Genomic DNA, 17,233 nt, shown 5'->3' on the forward strand with positions numbered 1-17,233 from the left:
AGAATTAAATGGTTGAGTAAGCAGAGTCTTTGTGACGTTCCACTCTGTAACTTTTTATTAATCTTAATCCTTTACCTCTGCCCTCCTCCTCCTCCTCCTCCTCCTCCCCCCTCCTGCCCTCCTGAGACGATCACACAGGCAGGTGAATAATAAGGCAGAGAGAGAGAGAGAGAGAGAGAGAGGAGACTTACTCTACTTTGCAAGGTGCAGGTTTTCACTAGGATCCCTGCAGGGAGACACAGATGGGCAGGTTGCCAGCCCATTTCTAACATTTCGCTTTAGTTGGGAAGAACCATTCCATTGATTTCTGCCTGTGCTTCTATCAATGATGCCCTGATATCGACCAAACCCTTTTTTTGGTTTGTTTTTAGTTAAATGTTTGTTTTAAAAACACCATTGACAATGAAGAGAAAATGTACGTCATTTTGTCTCTTTATTGTTAATGGCATTTAATGTTTGTGTTGGCGCCGTTTGTTTTACATCATTACATCACCTAAACAACATGAGTTAGACTGTAATATATTAGTGCCCCTCACTTCACACAGGAGTGATTTCTTTATACTTCTGTGTGTTTCGATGCAGGGTGGGATGGCAGAGAGTGCGGAATCGCCTTTGGACACGCTGTGGTTGGCCAGTATAGCCACTTTGAGTGGCGGTCAGGACAAATGCTCTTGCCAGAACATGAGTTACTATATTCTGTGCCTATCGGGTCACAACTCGATGTCCGCTAAACGAACTTTGCAACATTCAACACTGTCGAACTGTCTAAAACTGTACTTTTAATTTACTTGCGGCATGGCACCGATGATGATCATCATCATTTTTCAACCGTGGTCGAGATCATGGATTTCACAATGCCACGCCAGACTTCCCGGTCCTTCATTGCCATCAGTTCCTGCCTACTGATGCATGTGTCCCTATAGCGATGACATCAGGGTGCAACAGTTTTGAGTTTCCTGGTCTGCTTTGAGGCAGGACTCCAGAGAAGATATAACCTCATTGTCAGCTCTGTAGCAGTGGCCGGCAAACTGTGTTCTTCTGGATCGGACTAGTGAAGAAACACGGGGAGGGTTGCCGTATATTAGAGAAGTCGATTGGGGGGCTCTCTTCCAAGAGAGATTTTGCGCTCTCATTAGAAGGCGGGTGTATAAGTCCCATCCAGCCGTTTCTCTCATTTCTTTGAAAGTGTCCATGTCTCGGAGACATAGAGTAGAATCGGCTCGACGGTCGTCCTAAATATTTTTTACTTTGAACGTCTTACTAAGCTGGGATGACCAGATCTTATGCATGTCATTGCATGCTGGCCAGGCCATATACCCTTCCTAGTTTGAAAGTCCTTTTGGGAAGAAGATTTATTTCAGTGGTTTTCAACCAGTGGTCCTTGAGGGGATTCCAGGTGGTCCACAGTTAAATGATGGAAAGTATGTAACCAAATAGGCCCTTCTAGATATTTAACTCTTGATAGCGTAAAATGAAACCAAATGTACCCTTCCGGGTCCATTAGGTTTAATTTTACGCTCTCAAGAGTTAAATTATTGTTAAATAAACATCTCCATTACTTAATTTACAAGATGTCTACACAATTAGATAATGTCAAATAATTGTCATTTTGATCAACGTTTGCCTGTTATCTCTCCTATGGTACCAACATAAATACAGCATGGAACTGTTTTATCAAACGATAACAAAATATTCTTCAGTTTTGGGGTCTGAGAGGCTAAATGTCATCAAATGGTGGTCCTGGTCCGTGGCTCAAATGCTGAATATATAGGCTAATGGGCCTTGATAAGACAAAGGTTGAAAACCACTGCTAGATACAAGTAAGACGCGCAAACGCGGGAAGCGAACGAATTAGAATAAATTACTTACTTTTTTTTTAAGTTCTCTTTTTTAAGTTATTTTTTAGTGTGTGTGTGTGTGCGTGCGTGTGTGTTTTATTTGTTTGAAGTTTTTTCTTTTTTAAGTTTTTTTAAAGTTTTTTTTAAAGTTAATTTGTGTGTGTGTGTGTGTGTGTGTGTGTGTGTGTTGTGTGTACAGCTGCGCCCTCTGGTGGCGGGCCGGTGGTGTTACAGCGTGACACAGACAGACAGACAGACAGACAGACAAGGCCAGCTTCTATAGTTAGTGCTCACTGCGTTCGCAATCAAGCTGTTTCACAGGTCGGCACAGTGATATACTGATGGTTCTGGGTGTGTGTTTGGATGCGGTTCCACACGTCACCCACACTTCATTATGAATCGATGAAAGCTGTGAATGCAGGATCTGTATATAGGAAGGAATGCTCACATGCTGTAATAGACCCAATGCGAAACATAATAGAAACAATGAGGGCAATACGGGAATTCAGACTTCAAAATATGAGCCACTTTACTCAAAGTAAATGGAGTCAAACTGACACGACGTGATAAATGTAACCTCTGCTGTCTCCATATATACCCTCCGAATACTCCACAGCTGAGGCAAGAATAAACAAGAAATAAGACCCTAGAATACAGAAGCAGAAAAAGATAGAATAATCCCCAATCCTTTGGGGTGTTTTTTCTCACATTATAATTCTTCCTCTGCATTTTACCCAATAAACTGGGAGCAGCCATTGGATTCTACGGTGCTCGGGGAGAGATTTGTGGTTAAGAGTCTTGCTCAGGGACACACATCCACACTTGGCTGACCTGGCCTGGAATCGTACCGGCACAACCAGGGGCTCTGGCTCTCCAGGCAGGCTCACTAACCACTCAGCTATGGCCACTCACTGTAACCTCCACTCGAGGTCAATAGATAAGACCATCTGGACTAAAACAATATTGCCTCAAGGCAAAACAAGAACAGGATACCAAGAGAAAGCAGATTAAGGAGTCAACAGAGGGGGGCACGGTGGCACAGTTGGTAGTGCTGTCGCCTCACAGCTAGAAGGTCCTGGGTCCGATTCCCGCTCGGGGCGCTGTGGGTGCTGGTGGCGTGTTTCCTCCTCCGCGTTATCAGTGCCCATACCTGAGGCGGGGTTGGTGAAAGGGCCTTTCTGTGCGGAGTTTGCATGTTCTCCCCGTGTCCCCTAGGGTAGGTACCCTCACAAAAACATGCAGTAATCCTGGTCTCTAAACAAACTGCCTCCCCCTGGCCAGCCGGGGCGCCTGATGGAGGGGAAAGGAACTGGTTGGAATAACGTGTTCCTTCCATAATTGGCACAGGGGTGAAAAAATGGGTTACAAAATCGAGGGATAACAATTTAATAAATAAAAAAAAGGAGTCAACAGAGATTGACACGGCTAAATGAGGGACAGTAAATGTTGACTTAAACAGAATTCCATGCCAGAGCTATAGACGGAGAGCTTTGCCTTCTGGCTCAGCTATCTTTTCGTCACAACAGCGACTGAAATACCGCCCCTGTCGCTCCGATTCTCCGGCTGATACGATACTATAATACGACACGTCAAACGATAGACATTGCAGGACAAACATCACAGAAACAGACAGAATGATGTACAAAATAGTTATTTTGTCTGTTTTTCTTAAAGATGGAGTGCCACAATTTCTGTATTTTTCCAGTTTTTCATGTGACTATAAGGTGACAGTACTTCATTAGACACCCTGGAGTCGTTTTTATGTGCAATGGTCTATTAACTTTGTATTTAGGGTTTCTTCATGGAGGCTGAACCCTTGACAGTTGTTATGGCAATCTGTGGGACACATGCTCAGGAAGACATAATAATGAGGCAACACAAGGATTCATAGTTTGGAAGTATTAGGATTTTACTCGAGTAAGGAGTCAGGAACTTACATGACCAATTCAATGCATCGGAAGACCCCAGTCTGACTCTCTGAGTAAACATAAGGCCACAGCCTTTATAGTCTCCACTCCCACAAGAGACATCCCCCAACATAGCCCAGAGGAATTTGGGCCAGTAACAAAGTAACCAACCAGCACCACAGGGGTGTCACAGATAAGATAACATCAGAGTGCAATAAAGGGGTATTATTATATGTTTGCAGTCTAAATTTCTATGACATTACCCCACTTTTAAACATTTAAAAACCCCTAAACACCACTTATCAGTACATCGCAGATGTAGGCAAAAAACCTGGAACCCAATGGGTTAGACAAACAGGGAAAATTCCTACATGGCCCTCATCATAGAGCGACCGCACACAAGGCCTACGATACACAGTGGTACAATAGTTTCAAACAAAACAAACAAAACAAGGCAAAGCCAAATTAAACATACAGCAAAACGTTGTAGCCCTCAGACCAAAAAACATCTCAGCACCAGAAAATGTCCGTTCAGAACTGTCCACTTTGCACACATCACAGACAGTGTACTGCAGGTGCCATGTGGTCCACACCGCACAGAGCAATCCAAACCGGAAGTAGCTCTTTCACAGAGCTCAAAGCACCAATGTGCATTACATCCACAAGCTCCAGACATGTCGTGAGCTTGCAGATCGGCCATTTGACGGAACTGCACACGTCACAGCCTTCCAAAAGACCAGAAATTGTCACCGCACAGGTGATGCAACATCATTCAGAAACGGCTCCCGAGCACATGATCGCAGGATTCAGAGCCCAGAGTGCTAACAGCACTTGATCCCCCATAGGGACATCAGCGTACATCATCATATATCTGAAAAATAAAAGAAAACCAATGCGAGTAATATGTCATTAACCACACCTAACCGGAGCCGGGCATTCATTCGAGATGGCCCCTGACCTTATATAAATCACGGGTCCCGCTCCGTGGGCATGCCTGCATTGCCCCCAGCCTGCAGGAGCAGTCACAGCAACCCCTGGTCTATTATGGGTAGGTTAAGTCGGGTCTTGAACTTAACCTGCATTAATCAATCGTACTTATCTTCTGTCCACAACAATCAGCTGGCACATTATTACCTTGTGTTATCTCAACAAGGGTAGGCATAATAAGCTTTGGCTTGATCATGTAACACAACTGTCTCTTAAACACGGAAATGTAAGTACCAAAATTAACTCATTCATAAACCAGTCTATACATACTATCATTCATTCAACCCGACTCCGCATCTAAGTGGACCTTAGTTAGTTGACTTAATTGACAACTTCTCATAATACATATTCCATATCATCCCCAAACGATACTTAGCCATGTCATCAGATCCACTTCATCATTCGTCATGTTATTCCAACACGACTCTTCTCATTATTATGGAGCTGAAAGAAAAAAACTACAACACCATTGAAAAGCCCTACTCTACCTGGATCACATTTCCTTCGCTATGTCATCTCCAGCTCAGATACAGTCACATTACTACTAATTTCAATGTTGATGGTGGACTCAATACTACGTAGTTACAGCAGCAATAACGTGTATTATCGAATTTCATTTACTGCTAGTCCACCACTTCTCAATGCCCTTTCTGACTCAACCAGGCTATGCTCAGCTCTAACGTACAACTCTAACTCTCAGTAAGCATATGTGTGTTTGTGCAACTATCTATTGCGTAGATATCTTATCTCTGAACACATTCTTATATGTCTCTTTAGTATGGCATCATCAAACAATACCGTTGTTCAGAACTAATCGCATAACTGCAACAGAACATGATTTAGAACATCCTCCTATGCTCAATTATTCCACCAGGAAACATCAAGTTGTTGCATAACTTACCCACGTAATACTCACAGATTTTGACTTCCAAATCCAATGACTTCTGCAAACACAGCAAGATATTCGGCGCACATGCACACATGCACAATTTCAATTTCCGTCAGGGATTAGTCAATTTCGTTAGTAACACCATGCAAATCTGGATCGCTCCACCATGAACCTAAGAAAACTTGGATCAGAATATTCATACAGGAAACATAACAATTTTAGTACACTCTTACATACTTTTGTTTGTTTCAAGGCGTCCCTCGAAAACAAACCCTTCTTTGTCCTGATTTAAATACACCATATAGCACTCCTATTTCTGTATTTGTAGATAATTGAACAATGTGTGATGACTTATCAATATGATACTCCACCTTGGGGCGTCCAAAGAATAGATCACAATATGACCTATTTTGTCAATGGGTTCTTCTCTTCCTGCTCAAATCCTTATTCAGCTCATACCTGCTCCTACTACTGTAGCCCTATTTATTAATGTATCACCCTACTGATATGTTCGCACTATTGGTGAGATGCGAAAATACTTTCCGCTGTACTTTGCTTGTACTGTACACTGACAATCCGTTGAATCTCATCTCATCTCATCTGTGACACACATTCAATTTATCAATTCAAATTTACCGGTCTTGAAGACAAGAGTATAGCACAATATAGCGTCAACCAAACTGTCATGCATCATTATAAATACTACTCAAATCAATTGTTATTTAACAAAACTATGCCTGCAATATACTGAACTTGCATCCTAATTAATTCTCTAACCAATATAATGTAGAGATTGACTGATTTTACACCATTTCAACCTCTAAGATTTTACCTTGATCATGACCTTCAGGACATTCTTTAAGAATTATTCTATCTTAACTGTCCTTCTTATTTGAGTGAGCGTAATTACTGCACACACATGCTGAAGTGATTCAATGATCTCTCTCACTTATCTAGTACTATAGGCCTACTATTGAACTCCACCAATGTATTAGTATTGTAGTATCTGACCCTGTGCAGCTGATCATAGTATGCCTTTACATTCTCAACATAGCATCACCCATAGCATCACCCTCCCCAGGCTAATCAAAACACAGCTGGCCTACCATCATAGAGATAAGAAACACAGCTGCCCTGGGCCTTCTTGGAAGGTTCAACCAGGTCAACCCAAATTCCTTGACAATAGGCTACTCCTAAAGCTTGATCACAATCTGATCATGTAAACAGGTTACATCAGTACAGTATGTCTTAAATTTAACTCATACAGCCAATACATCAATAACAGCCATGTAATCAATAGACCTTTTTGCTAAAACCACTCATAACTTCGGCACCACTAATTAAACTAAATTAACTTGTACTTTCACTATACCTTGGTCTGAATTTTTAGCCGAATGAAGCCTCTTGGCAGCACTTAAACGTCTATTCCCAGAAGGGGGTTTTATTGACCATGTCACAGGAACTTAGATAAGTGCCCTGAAACAGCTGGAAATCCCTTTGTTTACTGATAAGATAATTTTACGTCCTGCATGGGACACAAAAAGTCAAACTCTGTTTTTAAGAGTTTGCCAGTTGTCAGTGAGATCACAGTATTTATCACTACTATACTTTAGTAAATACAACCTATTTTTTCTTTATAGCAGCCATAAGTGGAACAAATGCAACTCTGTAGCTACTCACTATCATTCGATCCCAATGTACACCTGTCAGCTTCACCTCACCCCTCCACCATACTGCAGAGAGAAACACAATCAGCCACAAAAATAGCACATCTTTTTTCTCATTCAGTTGTCACCAACGCGTACTCCTTCATGTCGGGATTCCGATTCAAGAATCTTTGTTTCCTTCAGATTCCGATCGTATCATTGTCCAGTGATCCCCCATCACTGTTTGCAATGTCAGTGCATCAATGTCCAATGCTAGTGACCAATGTCCAATGTTCAGTTCGTTCTCTTCTCAACCCTGACACAGAGTTGCCCCCTCATACTGGAAAAAACAAAACCAGTAGTTTGGACCCGTCCATGTGGTACCCTCTTTCCAACGGAACAGGATGAGGTGTTGTCGACAGCCGTACATTTATTTTTGCATAATATTGCAATCCACTGTACACTAAAGTTTGCAATTATAGCTGCTATATTCTATTCCATATTTAACTTTTGGGTTCCTGTCCTTCAAATAATGTCATCAAATCAATCACCGTCACAAGCTATCAGCATGTGGGCATACTCATTTTATTTTATGCCTTATTTGGACTTTCAGAATTACAAATCTGTATATACTTTAAGACATAGGCCTACTGTAGATTACACTTTAAGACATACTGTAGATTACAACCCAACACAAACCGGGTATACTTATGACTTACACTACATTTTTTCCTAAGTCCTTAAATAGAACACCAGCTGGTTCTCCCTATACTGACAACAAAACACTACCCCAGGCGTTTTGCGACCCACCTGGGGTAAAATACTTCACATTCTCTGCCTTTTCTGCTTTTACAAGCCGACGGCTTGGAGCTTCTACTACTCCCCCAGCACATTTTACGTTCTTAAATTAACCCTAACACTACGAGTTGGCCTAGGGGTAAAAAGGACGCAATATACTGTAGGTGGTAAATGATTCAGCTCTTTTGAATGCATTGATTGCATACACTGCTCTGTAATATTTTCGGCCTATTCGGTGTTCCTATCCTAATCTTACCTATCCATTCTGTTTTACCTTAAACATTTTAACATTACCATACTGTTTGGCATTTTTCTTTTCTCCAATCTGTCTACAATTAAACAACGTGCTTATAATAACTAGGTTCGCGCGCACGCAGTAGATCTGTCATTTTAAAAAACTTTCTTTCAGTCTCAAGTAATCTTTATCTCAATCTCACTCCACTAACTGTCACACTGTCCAATTTACTATTGAGCAGACGCTCTTAATTCAGAGCGATTTACAACATGAATATCCAGGGGCATACTTATACATCAAGCTGCGTATATTACAGAAAACAGGCGATAGCCTCCTATACTGCATGGTGCATGGCTTAGCAAGGCTCACTTCTCTAGGAACTAAAGAGCCACTTAATTTTAAACACTTAAACTAACTTTTAATATCAATCAGGGCATGGCCTGCCTGGGGAATTTAGATTAAATTCTTTCTACATTTTAAATTTCACGACAACTCCCCTTGAAGGGAACCGTACAGCCCTCAGGGGCTAGCTACCATGCCATGTTAAGGATAAATAAGTCTATATTAGACAGTCACTTGATCAAAATGAAGTGATAACTAGTAAACCAGTCATCGATGCTACTCTTTCATCAAGGCTACTTTAGCCCCACACTCAGGATAACTGAGTGAGGTAATAGATTAAACTATTTTGACTACCATTTCACCTGTTGACTACTCTAGCCCACATTTCGACACAGAAACTGTACATAATGCACCTAAATATCCTCTCCAGGCCCTAAAAATGTTCTTCACAAGTTTGAGCATTTTCACTCATACACATGTGTACACTCACGCTTTCAAACAGTATACATTGAGACATATGTACTCCATACACATACTGTATTCACTTCCTTATTTTTATCCCTATTTGGAACTATTTCCATTTTCTCGTCTCGAGAATCATATTACTTTACCTTAATATATCTCTATATCAATTCTCATATCTTCATTTTCATTCTAGGCTGTTAACTATTTAACATCCCTTTTTCACAATTTCCTCTCACACTTCTTTTCTGTCTCACACTGTCTGCCTCTCTCTCACACACTCACATACAGGCAGAACACTCCATTCTACACTCAATCAGTTTTCGTGACAGACCATTCACATTCATTTTCAAATGATATATCCATACATAGCGCTTCACAATTGTTTTATGCTTCTCTTAGCAAAGGTACCCTAGTATAAGGCGAGGATCAACCCCCCTTCTCAGTAGCTACGAAGTTTAGGCAAGACAACTTGTCTCCCTTTTTTTTCCCCATACATTTAACACTCACAGACATACACTTAGGACTTAGGACAATACACACACACACACACACTCTGGCTAGCCAATTTTTGTTGCTTCATAAAACAACAAGGATACCCTAAGGCAGGATCTCTCCCCCTCTTTAGACAGCAGGCAACGTAATGAGTGATTTATTGAATAGACTATTCTTTTTTCCCAACGTACACTGGTACCATTTGTCAGACCTCCTTGTCTAACCATCTTGAGTCATTCAACCAACCAAACACTGTTCCTCCGTCTCTCATGGCATGCACATGAAAGGCAAAACTTCCGTTTCCCTCTTTTAAATAGGCCATCAAAAAATGCCTATCGTGATCACAACCAAATTTCATCACTAATACCTTAAAACCCCGAATAAAAGCAATACCTCATTTTCTGAACATCCAAACAGACACCCATATACTCACTTGCGCACGTCGTCGGCCCAGCCCGAAAGAATGAACTTACTCACCAAGCCGACGACCGCCAAGTCCAGCATTTAGCACACCATCTCGGTGGAACCTCCAAAATGTTATGGCAATCTGTGGGACACATGCTCAGGAAGACATAATAATGAGGCAACACAAGGATTCATAGTTTGGAAGTATTAGGATTTTACTCGAGTAAGGAGTCAGGAACTTACATGACCAATTCAATGCATCGGAAGACCCCAGTCTGACTCTCTGAGTAAACATAAGGCCACAGCCTTTATAGTCTCCACTCCCACAAGAGACATCCCCCAACATAGCCCAGAGGAATTTGGGCCAGTAACAAAGTAACCAACCAGCACCACAGGGGTGTCACAGATAAGATAACATCAGAGTGCAATAAAGGGGTATTATTATATGTTTGCAGTCTAAATTTCTATGACACAGTCAAACGGGCCAATGAAATAAACAGTAAAATAGTGACACCACACTCTCAGCCCCTCCCCTATCCCCTCCCCTTTTATCATACAACTACAGCTGTGGGTGCGGCTTCAGTTCAGGTGGATCGGTGGTGATCCACCACCAGGCAAAACCAGGCATACTTAATGAACTGGTGGGCGTGTCCACATAAAAGCATGATTTTAACTACTGTACACTTTTTGGAAAAAGTTCTTCCCCCTTATATTATAATAATACCTGATGATCATGTTTTAGGGTGGAAAAAAAATCGTGGCACTCTTTGTAGGGACTCTAAACCGCCTCATGGAGGGCAACGGTTGATATTCATCATTTAAAACATTGTAAGGGATCAAAAGAGATACTCTTCGCCAGTCTAAGCGTACTCTTGGTTTGCCCCACAGGCCTTCTAAATGTAACGTGTGTGTGTGTGTGTGTGTCATGAATATAATATGCATCTTCGGTGAGAATGTACAAACATTCCAGGGTCATTTCATCCATGCTCCAACTCTGTGATAACCCAGATACCGTTACATCTCTGACAGCTAATACACCAGATATTGTTGTGGTCGATGAAGAGTCCAGAGAAGTGTCTGTATCAGAGATAGCCTGGAACTTTGACCACAGCCTAGAGGAAGCCTTTATGACCACGGTCATGAAATACCAACCACTTCTACATAACATCTCAGAGCTGGGCTATAGGTGCAGACTCTTTTTTATTTTTTGTGGCTTTCGCCTTTATTTTATATATATTTTGTATAGAGGGACAGACAGTAGGCTGACAGGAAATGGGGAGAGAGATGGGGGGTGACATGCAGTAGGGGCCGTTGGGATCGGGAGTCGAACCCGCGGCACACTGCCAGACTTGGACTACCGGCCAAGGTGCCTGGACCACTGAGCCACGGCCCAGGCCTAGGTGCAGACTATTTGTCTTTATATTTGGCAGCCTAGGGCATACGCACAGACTGGCGGAGACGCTGTTACTCATAGAGTACTGAGTGACATGCCGGTTGTATCATGAAAACACATGGCATGATTTTGCAGATGTGTAACTTTAATGCACCTACAATATTTGTGTCCTTGTATGCATAACCTTTGTGTGGACATAAATAAATGGTTAAAGGGTGTGTGGTGTGTGGCGTGCGTGTGCGTGTGTGCGTGCGTGCGTGCGTGCGTGCGTGTGCGTGCGTGTGCGTGCGGTGTGCATGTGCGTGCGTGCGTGCGTCTCCCCCTACAGGCCTTCTCAGGGAACTCCAACTCAGAGAGTGCCGTCCGCCACGAGCTGCGGCGCCCCCTGGTGGCTCGCTTCCTCAGGCTGATCCCTCTGGACTGGAGTGAGGAGGGCCGGATCGGACTGAGAGTGGAGCTCTATGGATGTTACTACTGTGAGTATAGTGCACACACACACACACACACACACACACACACACACACACACACACACACACACACACACACACACACACACACACACACACACACACACACACACACCTCTCTCTCTCTCTCAGTGAACTGACTCTTCCAGCCTCTCCAACGACCATCCTATTAAAAGCTGCCAAATTGATTTTGATAACAGTTTTCAATTAAGGTTCCGGATAAATTACTGGTGTCACGACCCACGCGTGTCTTTCCTGTGTGTGTGAGCGTGTGTGTGTGTGTGTGTGTGCGTGCATGCGCACTTTTTTGTTTTACCATATCTGTGTGTATGCGTGTGCTGCATTCTTAAGTAATAACTTGTGTTATTCAGATTAGCATATTTCAGCTAAGAGTCATTGGTAACCCTGAACCGTCGTAGCTGAGATACACTCACAATATAAGACTATAAAATACAACTCACACACTGAGGGCTCCGATGCCACAGATGTTTTTTTAACCCATTTTGAGCGGGAACCCCTTTTGGTGGTTACATACATTACGTTATAATTTAGCTATTGAAAAAAGCAGATCTACAAGCTCATAGCGCGCCACCGAGTGGCGCGCTACGAGCTAGTAGGTCTGCTATTTTTGAAAAATCGTGAAAATATTTATTTCAGAAAACTGGAGGATTTAGAAGATTTTTTTAAAATTTCGAGGTCAGGCCTAAATGGGTTAAAGATGGAGTGCCGTGATTTGTTTCCACCCTGAAACATGATCATAAGGTATTATTATTATTATTATTATTATTATTATTATTATTATTATTATTATTATATAAGGAGGAAGATTTTTTTTTCCAAAAAGTGTTGTTGTTGTTAAAATGTCGTTTTTATGTGACACAGGACACGCTCCACCAGGCAATTAAGTATGCCTGGTTTGCCTGGTGGGTGGTGAAGGGTGGTGATCCACCTGAACTGAAGCCGCACCCACAGCTGTTGTTGTATGATAAAGGGGGAGGGGTTAGGGGAGGGGATGATATTATGATGTCACTATATCAGTTTTTTTTTTCATTGGCACCTTTGACTGTCAAGGTTTCAGCCTCCAGGAAGAAACCCTAAATACAAAGGGAAGATATCATTGTACATAACCACACCAAGGGGTCTAATGAAGTACTGTCACCTCATAAACACATGACATAACAACCACACCAAGGGGTCTAATGAAGTATTGTCACCTCATAAACACATGACATAACAACCACACCAAGGGGTCTAATGAAGTACTGTCACCTCATAAACACATGACATAACAACCACACCAAGGGGTCTAATGAAGTATTGTCACCTCATAAACACATGACATAACAACCACACCAAGGGGTCTAATGAAGTACTGTCACCTCATAAACACATGACATAACAACCACACCAAGGGTCTAATGAAGTACTATCACCTCATAAACACATGACATAACAACCACACCAAGGGGTCTAATGAAGTACTGTCACCTCATAAACACATGACATAACAACCACACCAAGGGGTCTAATGAAGTATTGTCACCTCATAAACACATGACATAACAACCACACCAAGGGGTCTAATGAAGTACTGTCACCTCATAAACACATGACACAACAACCACACCAAGGGGTCTAATGAAGTACTGTCACCTCATAAACACATGACATAACAACCACACCAAGGGGTCTAATGAAGTACTGTCACCTCATAAACACATGACATAACAACCACACCAAGGGGTCTAATGAAGTACTGTCACCTCATAAACACATGACATAACAACCACACCAAGGGGTCTAATGAAGTACTGTCACCTCATAAACACATGACATAACAACCACACCAAGGGGTCTAATGAAGTACTGTCACCTCATAAACACATGACATAACAACCACACCAAGGGGTCTAATGAAGTACTGTCACCTCATAAACACATGACATAACAACCACACCAAGGGGTCTAATGAAGTACTGTCACCTCATAAACACATGACATAACAACCACACCAAGGGGTCTAATGAAGTACTGTCACCTCATAAACACATGACATAACAACCACACCAAGGGGTCTAATGAAGTACTGTCACCTCATAAACACATGACAAACTAGAAAACACAGCTCTCCATCTAAAGAAAAAAAAATCGCTCGCACACTGAGGGCTCCGATGTGACAGATAATAATAACAATAATAATACACTTTATTTATAAGGCGTCTTTCAGGGCACTCAAGGTCGCCGTACAACAAGTTACAACAGTTACAATACAATACAAATGCACAGTTAAAAGTTACTAGCAAAAAATATATAGTACAGCTTGCAGCACAAAACACAGAGGTCAGCCATAAGCCTGTCTAAGATTATCTTTATTGCACTAGAATGATCTGTTGTGATGTCTGGAGCACAAGGCTCTTCTTCACACCAAAAGTGCATCGCCATAGAACAAAATCATTTGTGGATCTTGAAAGATCTTTCAATTGGCGTCAATTGGGTATGTAGCAGCTGCCATAGCTTAATTGGCTCCAGGGGGAAACAAATAATAAAATGAAATGAAGTGGAACTTTGTGGAAAAATAGGCAAATAACCTCACATAACTACGAAATGAGGAAAATCTGCCAAAAAGCCGTCAAATAACCAAATAACCACACTTGCCGTACCTTAGCTTTTGCTGAAATGTCGACGTGCGTGTGCGCGCAATGCTAGAGGTTTCTCACTCATTGGCTGCCATTGACGTGATGTGGTGTAGTTTTAGTCGACTAAAGATACGATTTTAGTTGACTAAATCTGCAGTTGATCCTGTCTACAAAATTGGATTTGGATTCTTCACAGCTCTCTCTCTATCTCTCTCTCTCTCTCTCTCTCTCTCTCTCTCTCTCTCTCTCTCTCTCTCTCTCTCTCTCCCTCTCATTTCTCTTCTCTAGCTCGTTCCTCGTATCTCGTTGTGATTGGCTGTTATTAAAAACACTTCACAGGTTGACCCCCACACTGACTCTCTCTCTCTCTCTCTCTCTCTCTCTCTCTCTCTCTCTCTCTCTCTCTCTCTCTCTCTCTCTCTCTCTCTCTCTCTCTCTCTCTCTCTCTCTATCTCTCTCTCTCTCTGTCTCTCTCTCTCTCTCTCTCTCTCTCTCTCTCTCTCTCTCCCCCCTCAGGGTCTGACGTGATCAACTTTGACGGACAGGCAGTGATCTCGTATCGTTTCAAGGTAGGCCTAGGGCTGTTGTTGCTATCGTGTTTGACAAGATGTCTCGACTCGTGTTCTAATCATGAGATATACAAACGGTCTAATTATTTCATTTAACACATTTTGACCTGAGATCAGATTCTAAAAATGTCTTCTACATCCTGACAGTTTTCTGAAAAAGCTGTTTCTATGTGAGTGGTTCTTCGATTTTTCAAAAATAGCAGACCTACAAGCTCGTAGCGCGCCACCGAGTGGCGCGCTACAAGCTTGTAGGTCTGCTATTTTTCAATAGCTAAAGCATAACATAATGCTTACACCTAAAGGGGTTCCCGCCCAAAATGGGCTAATCATCAGAACAGAAATAAGTAGGGCGATAATTAGAGATAATTTCAGATCACGTAGATCCAACATGAAACATTTAGCAACATCTATTCATATAATATTTACAGTGAAGTTTGTTACATTTATGATTTAAAAGCACACAGCATAATACGGTAAACGTGACATGTCAGTATCAGTGTATTGCATTACATCAGGGGTCTCCAACAGGGGGTCCTGGACCCCTAGTGCAGGGGTTCTCAACCTGGGGGTCGCCACATTATTTTGGGGGGGTCCCCAGAGTATATATATAAAAACAAATATTTTGCAACTGAATGACTGGAAATGGAAATGAAGAGTTTACATACGGTATATAGTACACATTGTACATGCATAAACCTTCCTTAATAATTATATCTGGTTTCTGTATTTATTGATGATGTATTTTCTCTATTATTGAGGTTATTGTAGAGGTCAATTTGTATTGGGGTGGGTTAGGGGGCGGGGTCGTGAGACGTGGCCAAAGCATTTCCGGGGGTCCCCCAGCCCAAAACGTTGAGAACCAACTGCACTAGTAGGTTAGGGGGTTACATTTTCACCACATTTTGCCGCGCTACGAGCTTGTAGATCTGATATTTGTCAACGGCTAAAGTTTCAAATAATGATTGAAGTGGTTAAACACTAAAGCGACACGGATGCGTTCCCGCCCTAAATGTGTTAAGTTAAGTGGGGAACATCTGAAGTCCTGAACATCACTCGACATCTCGCAGACGGTCGATCCCCTCGGGAGTTGCACGGAGATGTTTGACCTTTTTTCTTTTTTAATAAAACCGTTTGTCGTGCAGGTGAAGAAGATGAAGATCGTTAAGGACGTGATCTCTCTGAAGTTCAAGACGTCGGAGAGCGACGGAGTGATCCTTCACGGAGAAGGTCAGCAGGGAGACTACATCACCCTGGAGCTGCACAAGGCCAGACTACTGCTGTCTATCAACCTGGGTAAGTCCAGTAGCAAGAAGAAGAGGCTCGCACACTGAAGGATTATGATATACATTAGCTATTTAAGTTCTAATTTTTTAACTCAAATCTTTGCTTCTTGGGGGACTCTGGAACAACAACTTTTCAGATGGTGGTCCGGCAGCCAAATATATATAATATTTGGGGTCCTTGACATGAAATACTCTTTTTTTTTTTTCAGGATTTAAAATACATTTTGTAGAATCTAGTCTCATGTCTAAATGGGTTAAAAAGTGCAAAACGTGATATGGTGGAGGGAAAAAAAGCTGCCACAGAGCAGACGTTTGGGTCCTCAGACCATCATCAATACCATCATGTTCTCCCTGTGTCCACTAGCCTAGGGTAGATACCCTCACAAAAACATGCAGTAATCCTGGTCTCTAAACTACCTCCCCCTGGCCAGCTGGGGCGCCTGATGGAGGGGAAAGGAACTGGTCGGAATAACGTGTACCTTCCACGCGCTACGTCTGGCCGGGGAAATTCCCCCCCTGTCAGGTGAAAAGAAGCAGCTTGGACTCCTCATGCATAGAAGGAGGCATGAGGTCAGTCCGCTGCCCCCCCCCCCTGGTTGGCAGAGGAAGTGTAGCGCCCATGATTACATTAGATAATTGGCACTGGGTGAAAAAATCGTGGGATAAAAATTAGGATTTTTCCTAATTAAGAAATAAATAAATTAAAAAAAACGTTTATTCACCATGTCTCTTCTGTGTGCCACTTCGTTTTGCTTATGGCAATTTATGGCAAAAACCATCTACATCACTCTAGCAGTGAATAGCGGTTTTGGATGTTATCAGATAATGATTTAATCTCCGTCATCAGCCTTTATCTCAAGACCATGCTTCTGGGTGGT

The 17,233-nt window shown here is 42.2% G+C and overlaps 1 protein-coding gene across 1 annotated transcript in view; it reads left to right on the forward strand.

Annotated features, from left to right (window-relative positions):
* Positions 1–17,233, forward strand: part of LOC306912631 (contactin-associated protein-like 2) — a gene marked incomplete at its 3' end in the record, with an annotated part of 274,755 nt that overhangs the window by 37,511 nt on the left and 220,011 nt on the right. The window contains exons 3-5 of the mRNA XM_079489000.1: positions 11,726–11,873; positions 15,020–15,072; positions 16,215–16,365. Coding sequence (XP_079345126.1) covers positions 11,726–11,873; positions 15,020–15,072; positions 16,215–16,365 — 352 coding nt within the window. The remainder of the gene's footprint in view (positions 1–11,725; positions 11,874–15,019; positions 15,073–16,214; positions 16,366–17,233) is intronic.

The sequence above is a fragment of the Electrona antarctica genome (assembly GCF_951216825.1).
Source record: "Electrona antarctica genome assembly, chromosome: 20".
Taxonomy (NCBI): domain Eukaryota; kingdom Metazoa; phylum Chordata; class Actinopteri; order Myctophiformes; family Myctophidae; genus Electrona; species Electrona antarctica.